Source organism: Hyposmocoma kahamanoa, unplaced genomic scaffold (assembly GCF_003589595.1).
Source record: "Hyposmocoma kahamanoa isolate Upper Pololo Valley unplaced genomic scaffold, ASM358959v1 79, whole genome shotgun sequence".
Lineage (NCBI taxonomy): Eukaryota > Metazoa > Arthropoda > Insecta > Lepidoptera > Cosmopterigidae > Hyposmocoma > Hyposmocoma kahamanoa.
In genome coordinates this window covers 389,268-405,623 of record NW_020653993.1, presented here as the reverse complement: position 1 = coordinate 405,623, position 16,356 = coordinate 389,268, and the positions used below count along the sequence as shown (strand labels likewise).

At 35.4% G+C, this 16,356-nt stretch overlaps 1 protein-coding gene across 2 annotated transcripts in view; it reads left to right on the top strand.

Moving 5' to 3' along the window:
- The window catches only part of LOC113233648 (roundabout homolog 3-like), a 43,120-nt gene extending 27,311 nt beyond the window's left edge, over positions 1-15,809 (top strand). For both annotated transcript variants that reach the window (XM_026468815.1, XM_026468816.1), the window contains exons 4-13: positions 2,442-2,499; positions 5,031-5,152; positions 7,525-7,666; positions 8,996-9,140; positions 10,383-10,513; positions 11,916-12,020; positions 13,030-13,137; positions 14,127-14,208; positions 14,767-14,819; positions 15,140-15,809. In XM_026468815.1, coding sequence (XP_026324600.1) covers positions 2,442-2,499; positions 5,031-5,152; positions 7,525-7,666; positions 8,996-9,140; positions 10,383-10,513; positions 11,916-12,020; positions 13,030-13,137; positions 14,127-14,208; positions 14,767-14,819; positions 15,140-15,321 — 1,128 coding nt within the window. In that variant the 3' untranslated portion in view covers positions 15,322-15,809. The remainder of the gene's footprint in view (positions 1-2,441; positions 2,500-5,030; positions 5,153-7,524; positions 7,667-8,995; positions 9,141-10,382; positions 10,514-11,915; positions 12,021-13,029; positions 13,138-14,126; positions 14,209-14,766; positions 14,820-15,139) is intronic.
- Positions 15,810-16,356: the final 547 nt, after the last annotated feature.

Here is a 16,356-nt window from a genome sequence, read left to right as displayed (position 1 = left end):
TAGGAATAGATATTAACACTAAAGATACCTCAATCAGGACTGCTAACATTTCTTTCGTTGCATGTTTTACACATTCTTTAGGGGAGTGACATTATTCTAATACAACTACAAATATTCAACTTTATGAACACGTTCACTTTCACTCAATCTTGAAAAGAACTCAAAAAAGATTGAGCTTCGAGCGATACCATTTTGTCTTTTAAAAGCGACTACCTATACTGCTATAACGAACATCTATGGGTTTCTTATGTTATTTCTTCATTTGAAAAAGTTGAATAATTAATCTCACGGCATGTTTCTATACTCCAAAAACACGTCGGATAGAATTGTAAAAAAGAAACGTACAAAATGGGAGCCTCAAAAGACTTGTACAAATTGATTAATTGCATAATTGGCCCCGGGAATTCTGTACAAAGGAATAGAGTTGGGATAAGGTCATATCGATGCCACCTACGTACGACCTATATTTACTAATTGTTTTTTAATATTATGAGTATGTTGAAGTAACCGTATGTTTCAATTAGTTCATGTATTGAGTTATTATGGATACAGAGATCGAACAAAAAAAAACAAGAAAAATTCCTTTAATCCGACTGGAGTCGACGGAATTGTTTTTTGTGTTAAAACCATCTTTGTAACAATAATAATAACAAAGAAGTGGAGTATTTTCATAGAAAATATATGAATTATATTAAAACATCATGATATTTAATAAAAATAAATTATTTTAATAAACATTCATTATTTTAAAAAGACAAGTTAATTTTTTAAAAGACTTGATCCATCTGAGTATTTTTAAAACTTTAAGGAAAGTTCCTCCAACCTCTGTTTATTATATTTCGACATACTGATAGGTGTTTCAAATTTTAATAATTTCCTAACGATATTTATAACCTTTCGTGGAAGTTGAAGGAAACAACATAGATAAAAATGATAGTACAACAGTTTAATTAATTTTTGACGTATGGTGGCGACGGGAGGTGCTATCCGACGTTATGTGATGTCACCGTTCCATAACTTGCTATTAAAACACACTTATCTAACGCCGACTAATTGTGACGCCACACGTCGCCAATCCCTCATCGAGGTCAATACACTAACAATTTGATTTTCAACGCTGTATAAGACAAATATATCCTGGGATGTCCTATGTATGCAAAAGCGTATAAGCCTAATGCGTTTCTGGATTTCCACCATCAATAACTCGTACCTTGATGTAATAAGGCCACACGTCAAAAATGCTTTTACCACCTAAAAGTCATAAAAATTACACGAGCTACATAAAAAAGTTATGCTTTTGTGAAATTTTATAACTTTTCTATTTAAGCAAAAAAGTTATCGAAAAATTTTTCTTTCTTGAAAAGTTGTCATTTTGCATGTTTAAGTGGCCTTATTACACCAAGCAAACTACCCATAAATACAAGTTTGATATGCGTTTTTCATGGTAAAAGTTCATATTTTTTTCTAAATGGTATCACATTTCATCATATTTCATTATAAACAAATTATTATACCTTCGATTTGAATTAAACAATGAAAAATTAAAAACAGTGATTCACACTTGTATTTTTTTCCTACTCATTAATTTGCAAAAATATCGTTAATTGAAAATTTAATTACGAGGAGATAATTCACTTTTACAATTAACGACACATATATCGATAGACTTCTTGTCGTCCCATCTCTACATTTTAAATTTTATAAGCGTTAATAAAGATCGAAACGGTTCGTTTCAAATTAATTAATTGCTATCTATCTATATTGCGTTTTTGTTTTACTCGTTTCGCAACCGTTATCACCCTTTAATAATGGTCCACAGCTGTGCATATACCCTTTTCAATATATCCTTACTATATACTGTACATTACGAGCACAAAACGTATAACAGTCATTAAATACTGTAATTTAGGAAACTCAATTATAGGCGGGATCTTTTCAGACGTGAGATTAATATTTTATTAAGTTAGAGGTGATAACAGGACAGACAGACGCTACATTGAAGGGGTTGCTTTTTTAGTAGTTTCATTACCAGGATTATTATTTTATCATTAAACAACAAGCGAGACTTTATTTTATCATTAAGCAACAATCGATATTTTATTTTGTCATCAAACAATAAGCGAGACTTTATTGTATCATTAAACAACAAGCGAGACTCTGTGTGTGTGTGTGTGTGTGTGATTTCAGCATCTAAAACCAGTATTATCTTGTTCACTCTTTACTCATATTATTGATCACATTTTGGTTAATTTTATTTAATTATATTTAATTACGAAGGAAACCTATCATTAGTCTTACCCTTATCCTATGTACTATATAGAACACCTTATGTAACGCCGTTGGTTTTCTTAATAATTAAATAAAAAATAAAGAAGGCCTGTATTCATTTCAATTAATTTAGTCATTTTAGTAATTAAGCAATATTTTTTATTTTGTTTCAGGTTATTCGCAAAGCGCCCTGGTCACCCATCACACAAGGACACTTTGTAGATGTATTAAGTAAGTATCTTTTTTAAAATTGTATCCAGTGACACCCTACCATGCCGATATACCGATCTGGAAGCAAAAGAAAAACATCAGAATGTATCAGCTGCCTATGATCCCGCGCAATTCGTAAAAGCCGACTAAGGGATTGGGTTTAACGGTATCCCATAGACCTGTATACCCCACCACCCCTCACTGGTGTCCAATGCCCCTCCCTAACCATTATTGGTATAATTAACAAAGGTCCCAAGTACCCGGCAACAACAGCGGCTGTGCTGGTATTGACGGTAGCCATGTCGGCCCTGGAGTCATTTGGGGTGCCAAGAATCTCCGTGTGAGAACCAACAGTCAAACGACACAAGCGTAAATCGGATTTTTTTTGAAGGGAGGGAGAGGGATGCCCTTGCACAGCGTTGGGATACATCAGCATAATTGTAATAGCAAGTGACGGGACGAACAAGTCGTGCACTGTGTCGCAATTGTTTAATTTAATTCTGTTTTAAATAAATAGGTGTAAATAGTCCCATCAATAAAATAAATATATTATTGACAAGCTCCAGGAAGTAAGCAACCAAGCGAGTGCTTCTTTATTACGTATCAAGAACTCAGTGCAACGAAATGCTACAAATATATTTACTAAAATAAGTTACAAAAAAGCGAAATTTACTATATTGTGTGTAAGTTTTAAAACATTTTTTGTAACATTTTTTTTCTAATCTTAAAATGGAATTTAAAAAACGAATACAGGTATTGCGCTCAAAAAACGAGCGGATGACTTGGCTGTGTGGTAGTTTTCTTTAGTCACTTCTATGTCATATTTATGCACTGTAAAATAAAAATTAAAAAAGTTTAACCTAGCTAAAAATTGGTATTAGTAAAAGTTTAAAAGTAATAATGGTAAAAATTTCGCTTGCAAGGGTATATTTTACTTTCATTGCCTTGAGTCAAAATATTAGCGGTAATAACTAGTTACAGTAATTTTGTTGTGTGTAAAACTGCTTCCAAGGTCGAATGGATACATGCTGGACTGCCACGCAGAGACCCCGGGTTCAATTTCCGGGCCGGGAGAAATATTTATATGGCCTATATTTATTTCTCTTGTGAGTTTGGGCACAGCTTACTTAATAGTTACTATGTAACAGATATATCACTCTCATACAAAATCAAAAATACTTACGCTATAATAGCCGACTAAATCTTAGTAATGACACCAAGCGCTCAGTACGAGGAAAAAGGAACTTTAGCACGCGCGCAGAGAGGCGAAAATAACGTTGCCCGCCGTGTGCAATCGTGCGGAACCGAATGCTTATAAATAAAAGATTTGCATGAGAGCTTGCGCCGACGTCGGCGCACAGCGGTAGGAACTTATTGCACAACCTTGAGCGAGTGACGGAGCCCAGGTTTGGGTGTAATCTGTGGTTGTCTATGACACAGGGTTTCCTTAGAAAAGCGAAATTTCCGAGCATGTTTGGCTGCTGGGACATACCTCATATCGTGAAAAAAAAAACAACTGTTCCATTCATTCCGAACGTTCACAACGATACCTATCTAATTAAGTAGCAGGAGAGCTCCTTGTGAAAGAGTCCGTCCAGGGTAGTACTGCCACCTTACCTATTTCTGCCGCCAACGTTCCGGTTTCGAAGAATAAGGGTGCTGGTGAAATCACAGGCACATGGGACTTGTCAACTTATGTCTCAGGGGGTCGGGCGCAGTGGCAGTGAACATTTTTGTGATTTAAAGCTCTTGAGTCGCTTACCACCAGCCACACGACTTGATCAACCCGACACTTAGGGTAGTATTCCAGAACAAATCAGTTTAGTTCTTCGAAGAATGAAAATAATTTAATAAACAAAATTAGTTACCTTAATTAAATTTTTATTGAACTGATATTCAATTATTTTTTGTGAAATTACTCCACTAGTTTGTTATAATTATTAATACAAAGATCGAACACTCAGAAAAAACACTCAGAAAAAATTCCTTCGATCCGGTCGGATTCGAACCGACGACGTCTTCTTGCATACCGTGCCATTTTTTCGTGGAATTTTTTCTGAGTGTTTTTTCTGAGTGTTCGATCATTGTATTAATAATTAAAATTAGTTACCGTTGTAAATTTAATGTCATCAATATTAAGAATAAAATATACCAACGGATTTATTTATATTACATAAATAATTTACCCACACGCAAAATAGGCGCCTTGACGTCTAGTTGCGGACACCAGCCCGTTACACCAAGTACCAAGAAAATAATTTACGACAAATTGCGTAGTTGAACGTGTCATTGTGTATTTTTTTTATCGAAATAAAAAGTTAGGTACACCATAGTCCATCGTCAAGTTCGATCGATCGAGTTCGAAGTGAAAAAAAATTTAAATATAATTAGATTTAGGGATTAGTGGGCTTGCCATAGTAAAAGCTAAAGTTCGTGTTGATGGGTAGAACAACCCACTTAAAATACAATTAAATAGAAAATATCACCATAATATGAGTATCGGTAACTTATATTTAAGAAATGTCAATCACTAGTATTTCTCTGTTCCCCAGCTTCTCCAACGATAAGAACAGTGCCCGCGGACGGTTTTGTAGAAGTCCGGGTCGGAGAATTCGTAAACATAGGTTGCGAGACTTCAGGGAATCCTGATCCAGTCGTTACTTGGAGAAAGAATGTGAGTAATAAATAATTATTTACTATGCTTTGTTTTCGTGTGCTTGCTTAAAGTTATTTATCAGTCTAGTTTAGTGGTTTCGCTGAGCTCTCACCTCTTTTAAGATAAGAAATAATTAAGAAGGTCAAAACGTCAAAAACTACAAATTAGTTCGTGTAAAAACTGTGACTACTTTTTTGTAAAATTTGTAATTTTACGAAAACCCTTTTTTCTTTTGGTTTTAAGGTCTTAAACGTTTAAATAAGTTCTAGCAATGTCAATAATTATAAAATGACAGAAATATTTAAGTTAAATACATCAAAAAACGATATTTTAGGTCACACGAATGAGATTACAGCAACACGAACGATTTTCTCATAAACATAAATGAGATAGACGGCACAGTAATGAGAAATTATTATTACAACACACATTTTATCGTTCACAGAAGAACATTTAACAACATTTAGCATGTAACAAATATTTTAATACAACTTTTTGTGTAAAAATCCTTTTCATCCGTGTAAGACCATCTATCTATCTACATGTAATTAATAAATAAATCTAAATAAGTATTTTGTTAATGTCATATAAACTTTGTTGTACGTCAATATATCATCACTATCACCATCAACATCATCATCATGATCACCATTATCATCAGCATTATTATCATTCACATCATCATCACTACAATCATCACCGCCATCATCACCATCTAATTGTTATATTTCAAGTAAATGTTTGGCTTAAAGTAATGATTTGACTTAAAAGTAGACAAGAATGAGAGCGACAATAATGTATAAATAATAAATAAATTTATTTAAAAAATAAATTTGGATACATTTTTAATTGTCAAGTGTTTAAAATATGCTGGACCGTTATAAATGTATATGGATTTTAAAGTTCCCTTTATCCAATTGATGTACAATAATGTTTATAAAACTGTTACTTAACACTTATTTAGATAGATTGCTTTACATTAATGAGAACGATTTAGTCACTCGCGCTAAAATTGGTATTTAAGTCGATTTTTTGCTAAAACGGAGATGCACCGGTTACTTCACTGTGTACACTCCAATCTGACAGGAGCCCCTTCTCACGTGTGCGAAGGGTGAAGGTGATGCGGTATGACTTTTGTTACTAGGAGGCTTTTAGTTGAATTGACACTAATGATAAGAAAAATTGAAACACATTTTGTATTCCCAAGAAAATATGTTTGTTTATAGTAAATTGGAAAGTTACGGTATGCAATCGACGTGTAAGTTATTAGAGTTTATCCTCGATGGGAAATATTGCGATTTCCACGAGTGTTTAATTTTTTTCTTCTTTTCTTAAAATTAAGGCGACGACTTAGCATTCATGTAGTAACATAAAAGTTATTGAAAGGGACGCATTTTTGGAGGTTATCTGAAAACGACCCCTACAGTTTTTGAAAAGGAAAAGGAAAATTTAAATAAACTGGTGAAAACCAAACTGGGTTTGCCTGACTAGTTTAATAGGTACAAGTAACTTATACTCCTCTTACTTGACCTCTATCTTATTCTATCTTATCTTGACCTCTGTAATAATGTACTTTGCAAAAATCCATAGCAGTGCGCAGTGACCCGTTTAATACTTGCAGATTGTCTCGATTGTTTGAAATAAATCTTTTAAATGATAAATGTGTACAAATGCTTATTTACAAAGAGCAACCCAATCAAGTCTGCTCTCACGTCCGCATCAATGTAGTTTAACCTAAATTTTTATCTCGTACTTTCCTTTTACACATATTTGTAATTAATTTATTTTGTTTTTAATGGAGTTACCATTTTTTTATAAAAGTAATTAATTAATTGTAACTATTGTTAATAATTAAATTTTATATTATTTAAATTACTTTAAGCTATCTATATTTTTTTATTTCATTGAATCAACTGTTTTTTTTGCCGTGTTCATATCGGTAATGAAAATTTGAAATGTCGTAAGGGAAAATGACCTTACGACGAAATGTGTCTTAGGACATATCAAATTTCCACCGTCCACACAAGGGTAATAATTTCGTTGATGCATCGAATTTCGAAATGTCGTAGGCGACATTTTCCATTACGACAAAATATTCCCTACGACATTTCCACTGTCGATATTTGCATGCCATGGCGACCTTTAATTGACGCAAAATTTTGTAGGTATGTCTCTATGTCACTGTTTCTACATTGTAATATTTAACTCATGTCTTGGTGGTTGTCCTAAAAATAAATGAATAAAGAGTTTCTTACACATTATTCTCAGAAACATCTGCCTTACAAATTAATAGTACAGTTTAATCAATATGACGATATCGAGTGTAATTTGCTTATATATGAAATAAAGAATTATTTGAGATTGTAAATATCCTACTTATGAATTTTCAGGGCGAAGAAATGCCTCTTCTCTCGCACCGCGATCGCTTCAAGTTCCAGGCTGGGAATCGACACATGGGCGGCGTGTATGAGTGCGTCGCTGACAACGGGGTGGGAGACCCAGGAAGGGGCCTCATCAGAGTTGTTATACAAGGTTGATAATTTAACATCGGCCCCTTCTTTAGTCTTGACTTAACCAGCGAGACGCGCTGAAGGATTTTGTTCCTATATGGTTGATGATCTATTCGCAACCTAAGACTGCCTTTACACAAGAGATGTGCGAGGTAGCGAGGCGGTGCGAGGATGCGTTACGGACTCTTTTCAGCTATGCGCGGGCGGGGTGAGCGGTGGCGATGTGTCAGTGTCAGTTAGTGTCATACTTTCTGTACCTCTAGTTTCCTATACCGTTTTGCACACATTCCTCGCCCGCATCACTCCCACACATTCCTTGCACACATCTCTCGCTACTTTGTATTTTTTTATAACATCAAGTGACGGGACGAACAAGTCGTGCGCCTGATGGTAACCTACACGCCTGTCCATAACAGGTACAGTGCCACTCAGAGCTTTATATTAGAATTGAATTTAATTTAAACTTAATTTAAAGAAATTTTAATTATTAGAAGTTGTCAATGTCAACAACAAACAATCTCAAATAATGTTCAAAATGTTTTCTAATATTTTTTCCGAGAAATCGAAGTGACTCGGTGAAATGCGACGATTAATTGCTTACAAGACTATTATTTAAAAAAAAATAGCTTGAGGACGTAACTGTTTTCAGGACGTTTCGGGGTAACTCAAAATTGCATTTTATTTTGGAATTAGTACGAAAACAGTACTTCAAATATGTTTTGTCATATTATAAATGTTTCAATAAAATTTATGTATTTTTTAAACTCAATTATGCTAATAATGGTTTCTTTATTGTATCGTTGATCGCACTCAAAGTTACATACTATCGCCTTCTTTAGCTGTCAAATTTGGCCTCTTATTTGGTGACGACTATAGTAGAACGCAGCATCACCATTCAGGCGTCGAAACACCGACGCAACGCATCGTGTGAGATCGCTCTAATAAGGCCTGAAAAATGACAACTTTTGAATAGAGAGCTTTAAAGACTCCACCAACAAAATTAGTCGATTACCTACTTTTTTATGCTTAAATAGGAAAGTTATAGAATTTCACATATACATAATTTGTTTCCTTAATATTTTTACGACTTTCATGTGATAAAATCACTTTTGACGTGGCTTCATTACACCAATTAAGCGTACGTGTTATACTTTAAAATTGTTGTCGTATACATATAAATGCGAAAAATATCTGCTTATAAATACCAGACACTCAGAGCTTATTTTATCAGTCGAGCCTTACGAATGATTGTTCAATCAATGTGAAGATTTCAACGTTACTTCTTTCTTAAATCTATGAGCCAGTGCTAGTTTGATAAGTGATTGCACTATATCATTGTTTTTGCCATCAGATGCTCCAGAAGTGAGTGCAGAGCGTAGTTTCGTACATACAGCAGTCGGTCTGCGAGCGACTCTGACGGCCAGGTTGGAATTCTCTGCGCCACCGGCGAGGACTTCGTGGTTTCGAAATGGGCAGAGGATTAAGACAGATGAAAGGTACCTAATTCTTGTCTTTGATTCTTAAAAAAAAATATATGATAGACACACGCTTGGCCACAATCTCACCTGATGTTAAGCGACGCTGTGACTGACGATGAAACGCGTTTGCCTAAAAAATGCCTTTTGTTTTACTTTATGCGCTCTAGCTTATGTAGACCCCGGGTGCAATACCCTAACACCCTCAAATAAGTAGGCAATCAAAGTAGAATATTTAACAACAACATAACACAACAGCGCACACACTCATGCTCGCAACGGACACCCTGTATCATAGGCAGAGTCGAGCGTCTAAACGAAAAGCACTTAAAAAAGTTGCTTTTTAAAATAAGCGCATAAGCACGCTTTTCAATTTAAGTGTAAGCGTTGGTCCGTTCAATACTCAACAATTTAATTTTTTACAGGGTGTTTATAACACACACACTCGCACATACTCAACATAGCTCCGCACTAGGGAACACCCTGTGACACCCACATAGACAACCACAAATTACACCCAAACTCACGAGAGAAATAAATGTAGGCCATAAAAATATTTCGCTTGGGAATCGAACCTGGGACCTCTAGTACCTATGGGAACCGTTCGGTCACGGAGACAGTTTATGTTTCAAGTCCAGCCGTCTATGTTTTCTAAACAAATTAATTCGTCATAAAAAATAAAAACTCGTGTTTAACAAATAAACTTACTTATATTAAAACCTTTGGTAGTCTACTCTTACTTTTCGCTATAAACACAACGTTGCTCTTAAACGTTTTTCTAAACGATTTTAAAAAGCACACTTTTTTATAAAAACACAACATTTAAACGTTTAAAAAAATAAGCAGTTTTTCCCATCTCTAATCGCGGGTGCCATGGACACACAAATAGACAAACACAAATTACACCCACTCAAACTCAAAACTCACGAGAGGAAAAATTGTAGACCATACAAATGTTTGTTCCTACTCGGGAATCGAAACCGGGACCACTGCGTAGCAGACCAGCATGTCAACCTTTTAAATTTATTGAATGTCACAATGTTTTACTACCAAGATATTCAAATTTTTTTTTGTGAAATTATTCCACTAGTTTGTTATAATTATTAATACAAAGATCGCACACTTAGAAAAAAATCGTTCGATCCGGATAGATTCGAACCAGCACCTTAAAGCAATCCGTGCCATATGCCTAAGACACGGAACAAAGTCTCTATTTACTTATGAATGGACCTGATTAATTACATTTGTATTTGATACTTCCAGAATAGCAATTATGGTAAAAGACGACCAACATCTGTTAATCTTCCGCGAGGTCCGCCCGTCGGACTTCGGCAACTACACATTTAGAGCTGAAAACAGCCTCGGCATGGCTGATGTTTCTTTTAAACTTACCGGTGAGTAATTGCTCTGCAATAAGAATACTTATTTCTATGAACATAAAATTCACGTGGGAAATAGGGCGCCGTATTGAGTCTTGGATATGTCGACACTTGAAACTTACTAGTCGAAGCTACCTCAGGTCCAATTCAAAATTGTTCCGTACTAATACGGTTTATTTTGCTTGGGTCCGGCGGCGGGGACACTGGTTTTATTTCAGAATTAATTTTTTTGCAAACGTATAGTAAACGTGTTCTAATGATTTTAGTTGATATAAAAAACATCATTGGTATATGTAAGGGACCTATTGAATACAGCGGTTTTCTTGTAACATTTCGAGGTGACTTTGTGTTTTTTAACCGACTTCAAAAAAGGAGGAGGTTCTCAATTCGACTGTATGTTTTTTTTGTATGTATGTTACGCGATAACTCCGGTATTTGTGAACCGATTTTCATGATTCTTTTTTTGTTGGAAAGGAGGTACTTCCATAGTGGTCCCATTTTATTTTGAAGGAAATCATCCACCTCAAAGGGTGGCTGTTCACGCATGAAGATTCATTTTTATAAATAGCGCCTAACTTTATTTTAGGAGCAATTACTTTTAGCAATTATTTAGTTGATTTTGCTATTTCATCAATTCAAGGCGTTTTTCCCTCGATATACATACTTTGAGTAGTGTCGTAGTGAAAACCTATTTTTATTATCTCCAGTATCAAGTCCTGTGTAGTGGCAAACTAGGGGATATTTCAATGAAACTTAGCAAATAGACGTAATTCCACGTACTTTTGAGGTCGGTTTTTTTAGTACTCTGTACTGAGATTATTTTCTACATAGGTTGCCGGAAAGTGCACGAAATTGGATCCATCCCCACCCTTAGAGGTGGAATATTTTCTTCAATTTAAATGGGACCAATACTGAGGTGGGGAAAAGGGTTCTTTCCAACAAAAAAGAAACATCGAAATCGGTTTACGAATGTAATGCCAGAGTAATAGCGTAATATACGTACATGCAACAAAAATACAATCGAATGGAGATCGATAGAGAAGAGGAGGAATCCTTTTATACAATTAAGTCTCAGTTTTTTAAAAACCGTGAATATTTAAATCAATGAATTGTGAATATTTACTAAATCAATTGTGGAAATGTTTTGTTTCTTTCTCTCGTCGCTCCCTAGTATGTAACGCGCATGGTACACAAAGGCGTCTACGCATAAAGATTCATTGTAACGTCACACCGCCATTTGTTAAAATGTCAAATTACAGGCACATGGAACTTGTCAACTTATGTCTCAGGGTGACGAGCGCAGTGGCAGTGCCCCTCAGATCTTTGGGATTTAAAGTTTTTAAAGGTTACAGGCTCTCGTCATGTCCCGATCTCCTTAAATTTTCTCAGTCATTTAATTTTCTTTCCTTTTTCACAGGGGTACCCAACGCAGCTTCGTTTAAAGTGGATCCCGCATTAAACAGAGCCACGGGAACAAGTTACACGCTAATTTGGGAAGTTGACTCATATTCCGCTATTATAGGTAAGATAAAGGTCACCCTTATGCGGGCTAAAATGTCGTGACTTTCAATAAACTTAAAAATAATAATTTTTAAAAGCTACATCTCTAGTTATCTGCTGGTAGCTGTAAAGGTACCTGGCTGAGTGAAGAAATAGATTTCGCACAGCAGGCGTTACGGCAAAAAAGTCGTGAAAAACCGAATACAAAAGATCTGCACCAAGCATATACTTGCTTAGTTAGCAAGGCGTCTTTACTGGAAGACCCAATGGTTTAAAGCTGTACCTGTCGCGATTACATTACTCCACGAACTCAGAGGAGATAGTGGAATACATCAGGCTAAATACAACCTGAGGGTTGGGCGGTTGGAGTCCCGCCACAACGTAAATTTTAAGTCGTTTGTAGTAAGAGTACCGACCGAACATCTGTCGACCTTCATGAAGGAAGAATTTTGGCCGAAGGGTGTCGTGTATCGGCGATTCCGCGGCCGGTTAACTGACACCAGAGTGCGCCACACGTCGCCGATGTGATACGTGTAGATTAGTTGTTTAGTTTATTTTATTGTCATATTACATTGTACCTTTTTTTTTTGTACCTATGTTTAAGGACTTAAGGTATATATTATATGGGTCATGTAGTCTGAAATAAATGTTTAAATAAAAAATAAAAATGTACAGTGGGTAATAGAATTGGTATTTAGCTATTTAGCGTGAATTATAAAATAAAGTTGTTAAATTATAAGCTACATAAAAGAAAAACGAGATTTAAAATTATTTCAAAATAGCGAAAAACGAACATTTGGCAACATGAATAAACGCGTTTACATACGAATAGGTATTTTTAACACCTACCTAGTTTCCCGACATTTTGGCCAGGTGATAGTCACGGGCTAACTATCAACCCGGCTATCACTATCAGGCTTTTCTTTGTATGTCAAATAAACTATTTTATTTTTGTTTTATATACATATATCATTGATTAGATGTCGCTTTATTACACCAAGGGCACGATAGGACGAAAAATTTAATTACAGAATACAACTTGTGGATCCGGCCCTACTACGGCCACAGGGATGACGAGACGACTGAAGCATCTTCCAACCAATGGAGGAAGATTGTCGTGCCAGGAGAAAATATTGATGGCACGTATTTCTACATAGTCATACCTACTATTATAATTTAAATGCACTCTAATTTCCTGACCCAAGCACGGTCCCGTATTTCCGATATGTGTTTTGATTATAGTAACCTCTTGGTTATCGGGACCGGCACTACCTATAGCCAGTGCAACAAACCTTTTAAGTTTAGGTCCTGCAGCTTGATTTTGATTGATACCGCGTCTCTTCCGAGTCGAGGCGCATAATTGCGATTCACAACCGGCCGATTGGAAACTTTTGACATTTCTAATCGGAACAATATTTGATTTAACCATTGACTTACAATTATATGGACGTCGGGGTCCGCGCTAAAAAGTGTCCGAACTTATAGGGCGTTAAAATCGTATACAGAGCGTCATTCACGCTTTAGTCTTCGTTTGTTCGACTGACAGCGAAGCAAGCAAAATTAGACAGTACTGCGATGACATTACAATTTAAATTCAACGTTTTAGCTTTTTCATATTCCTTTACATGTCACTACGTTTAAATAGGTCGACTTGGGACATTTTTTTCGTGATTTTTGTATTAGACCCATCGTCCATTTATTTGTAAGTCAATGGATTTAACTAACAAATTAGGAATATATAGTAGGAATCAGGTTCATCTTCTCGCTCAGAAACTCGTCTGACTTCGAGACTACCCGAGTCCGTTTTGAATCAAAATCAGCATGTTGACCCTGGATCAGCCCGTGTACAATATTAAATTTCATGGTCTTCCTTTTATTTAAGATGCTATGTTATTTAGAAGAAAACAATCCTAATGATAGAGGCTTTCGATCAGTATAGTAAAATTACAGGCGTTACAGGCGATTATTTAAAAAATCTTTAAATACAGTTCGAATGGTTTTTCAAATCAAAATGAAGTCTTCTTTCTGTAAAAGTTTCTATCTACGGTATTTAAGGTACTTTCCATCCGCATGGCATAGCCGTGGGGCAGCCTGTATATGTTACCAATTATCTTTTTTTGTTACTCAGGCCCAATCCATTCCGCATGGTATACTTTGAGAGGTCTCGCGCCATCCACTGTATATGAAGCAGTAGTAACATCCAGAAACAGGCAAGTTTTCTAAAGAATGGACTATAGTCTGTCTTTTTTCAAAAGTGTTGCCCGCTTACAAGCAGCTAGTATTGGCAGTCGATGAATATTCAGTCGAGTATCGATTGAATGTTGGTTACTGTTGTGCAATAAATAACCGAACTTGTTTCCTTTGAATCATCAACGTCGATTTAAGAGTCTATACAACCCGCAAATGGCATTGGTTGATTCCGCAAACAGTGAAAATGTTCAATCAATACTATACGCTGTGAAAACACGATTCCTAACACATTTTTACGATAAAAAAAAAACACAAGCTGTATAGGTATATTACGATAGGTACTTTATATATAACAATGATTTTTTTTTAATATCAACTGAACTAAATAGAACACGTATGTTATACGATACACATTATTCAAATGTCTTTAACTTCGTTTGTAAAAAAATTAAATCTGAAATGAAGCCAGTGTTTCTGACGCTTGAACAAAGCAAAATGATCCACTTTTAAATATCTCTAATCTTGAAATTGTCATCATTGCCAAAATAAAAAGGTAGCCTAATTGAATTTTTTCACAGGTTTGGGTGGAGCAAACAGTCCGCTGTTTTGCATTTTGCCACGGAACCTCTGTGTGAGTATCTTTATTTATACATAATTTACAATTAGGTGATTCAAAAATATTGTCTTCTAATATCAGTAATCGACAAAAGAGAATGCCAATGTCAAGAAATTAAAGAAATGAAAATCCAGCTTCGACGTCCTATGTCAGTTTGTCCTACGATGCAGTAAAATCATTTCCGGAATTCGAAAAAGTAATTAATTAATATTTGGTGCTTTTAACAACTCTTTGTCGCTCCTTCTAGCTTGTATTTATCTATATATGTATGTGGAACACCTTTTTCCGACCTTTGGTTTTTAGTTTCAACGTATGACAGACGTTTTGTGTTTCAGCTGTGAAGAGACCGTCTACGGATTATTCAGAAATAACACCTATACTCGAAGACCCAGAAGTAACGGAAGCACACAATATCACGCAAGCGCAAATGTTCGAAGTATCACTTTCGGCTGGAGCGCGGGAAACGCCAATTCAATTGGCGGCCATTTTAGTTTTAGCAAGCTTACTTTTAATTTAAATGTGGCTCAAACTATTCATTGACTTAATAATAATTTGAGATCATTGTTCAGTAATTAATTATTCCCTCTTGGATTGTTAATTTATTTTGAATTCCATATTTGAAAAATATATCATTACGTAATTTATGACCATGTTCTCTATTGCCACTCTGTAGACTCAGAATCAGATTTGTTTTTGTGATTTTGCTTAATTAAGTTCCTTGCCATTAATGATAAATAATTTTAATGTAATAAGGTCTTACACGGTGTAGTTTAAGGGTGGTATCCCAAGTGGCAGCTTGACTTATTGGTGGTCATGGCCAGCACGCGTCAACATCTTATCTCAAGTGTGCTTATTTGAGTGCAATCAAGTCTACGTGGAGAATTGTGTTTCTTGAGATTTAAAAATAGTGCCGCCGTAATAAGCTTGTTCATGCATAGCCAGTGAAACATTCTTGTTAGTTAAAAAACGGCGTACCGACTAAATCTATTTTTTTACAACTACAACCAACACAATAACTTTTTTTATTGAAATCAAGATAGAACAATGGTCGTGCTGGAATCAGATTTTTATAGCATATTGACAGCAGACACGTTTAAAAGTGTTGAAGGGTGGGGTACAATTGTATCACACCCTCTTTAGTAAAATGACGAAAATAGAAAAAAAAACTAACATTTTTCGTAAACTGACAAAACGGTAGTTTTCGGTCTCACTACCTAATTTACGTGGCAATTTTTATTACTTAAATATTCGGTGCTTTATCGTGCAAAATGTATAGCCAATATTTTTTTCCAACCAGACAAATACAACAAAACTCAATAACGCGGGTAAATATATATGGCGCCACCGTCTATGCGGAAAGGGCACGGAACTAAAACCGAGCGTACTACACTGGCTGTTTGAGTTGGTTCAGTCAAAGTAAATTAAAAACCGAGATACTTTTTAATCCTTATGGATTGTAGGATGCAATTCACTCCGGCTACGTAAAGCTATATTGATGTACTATTAGAGCATGAGAAATAAAAATAATATTTCACGATATAGGTAGTACTCG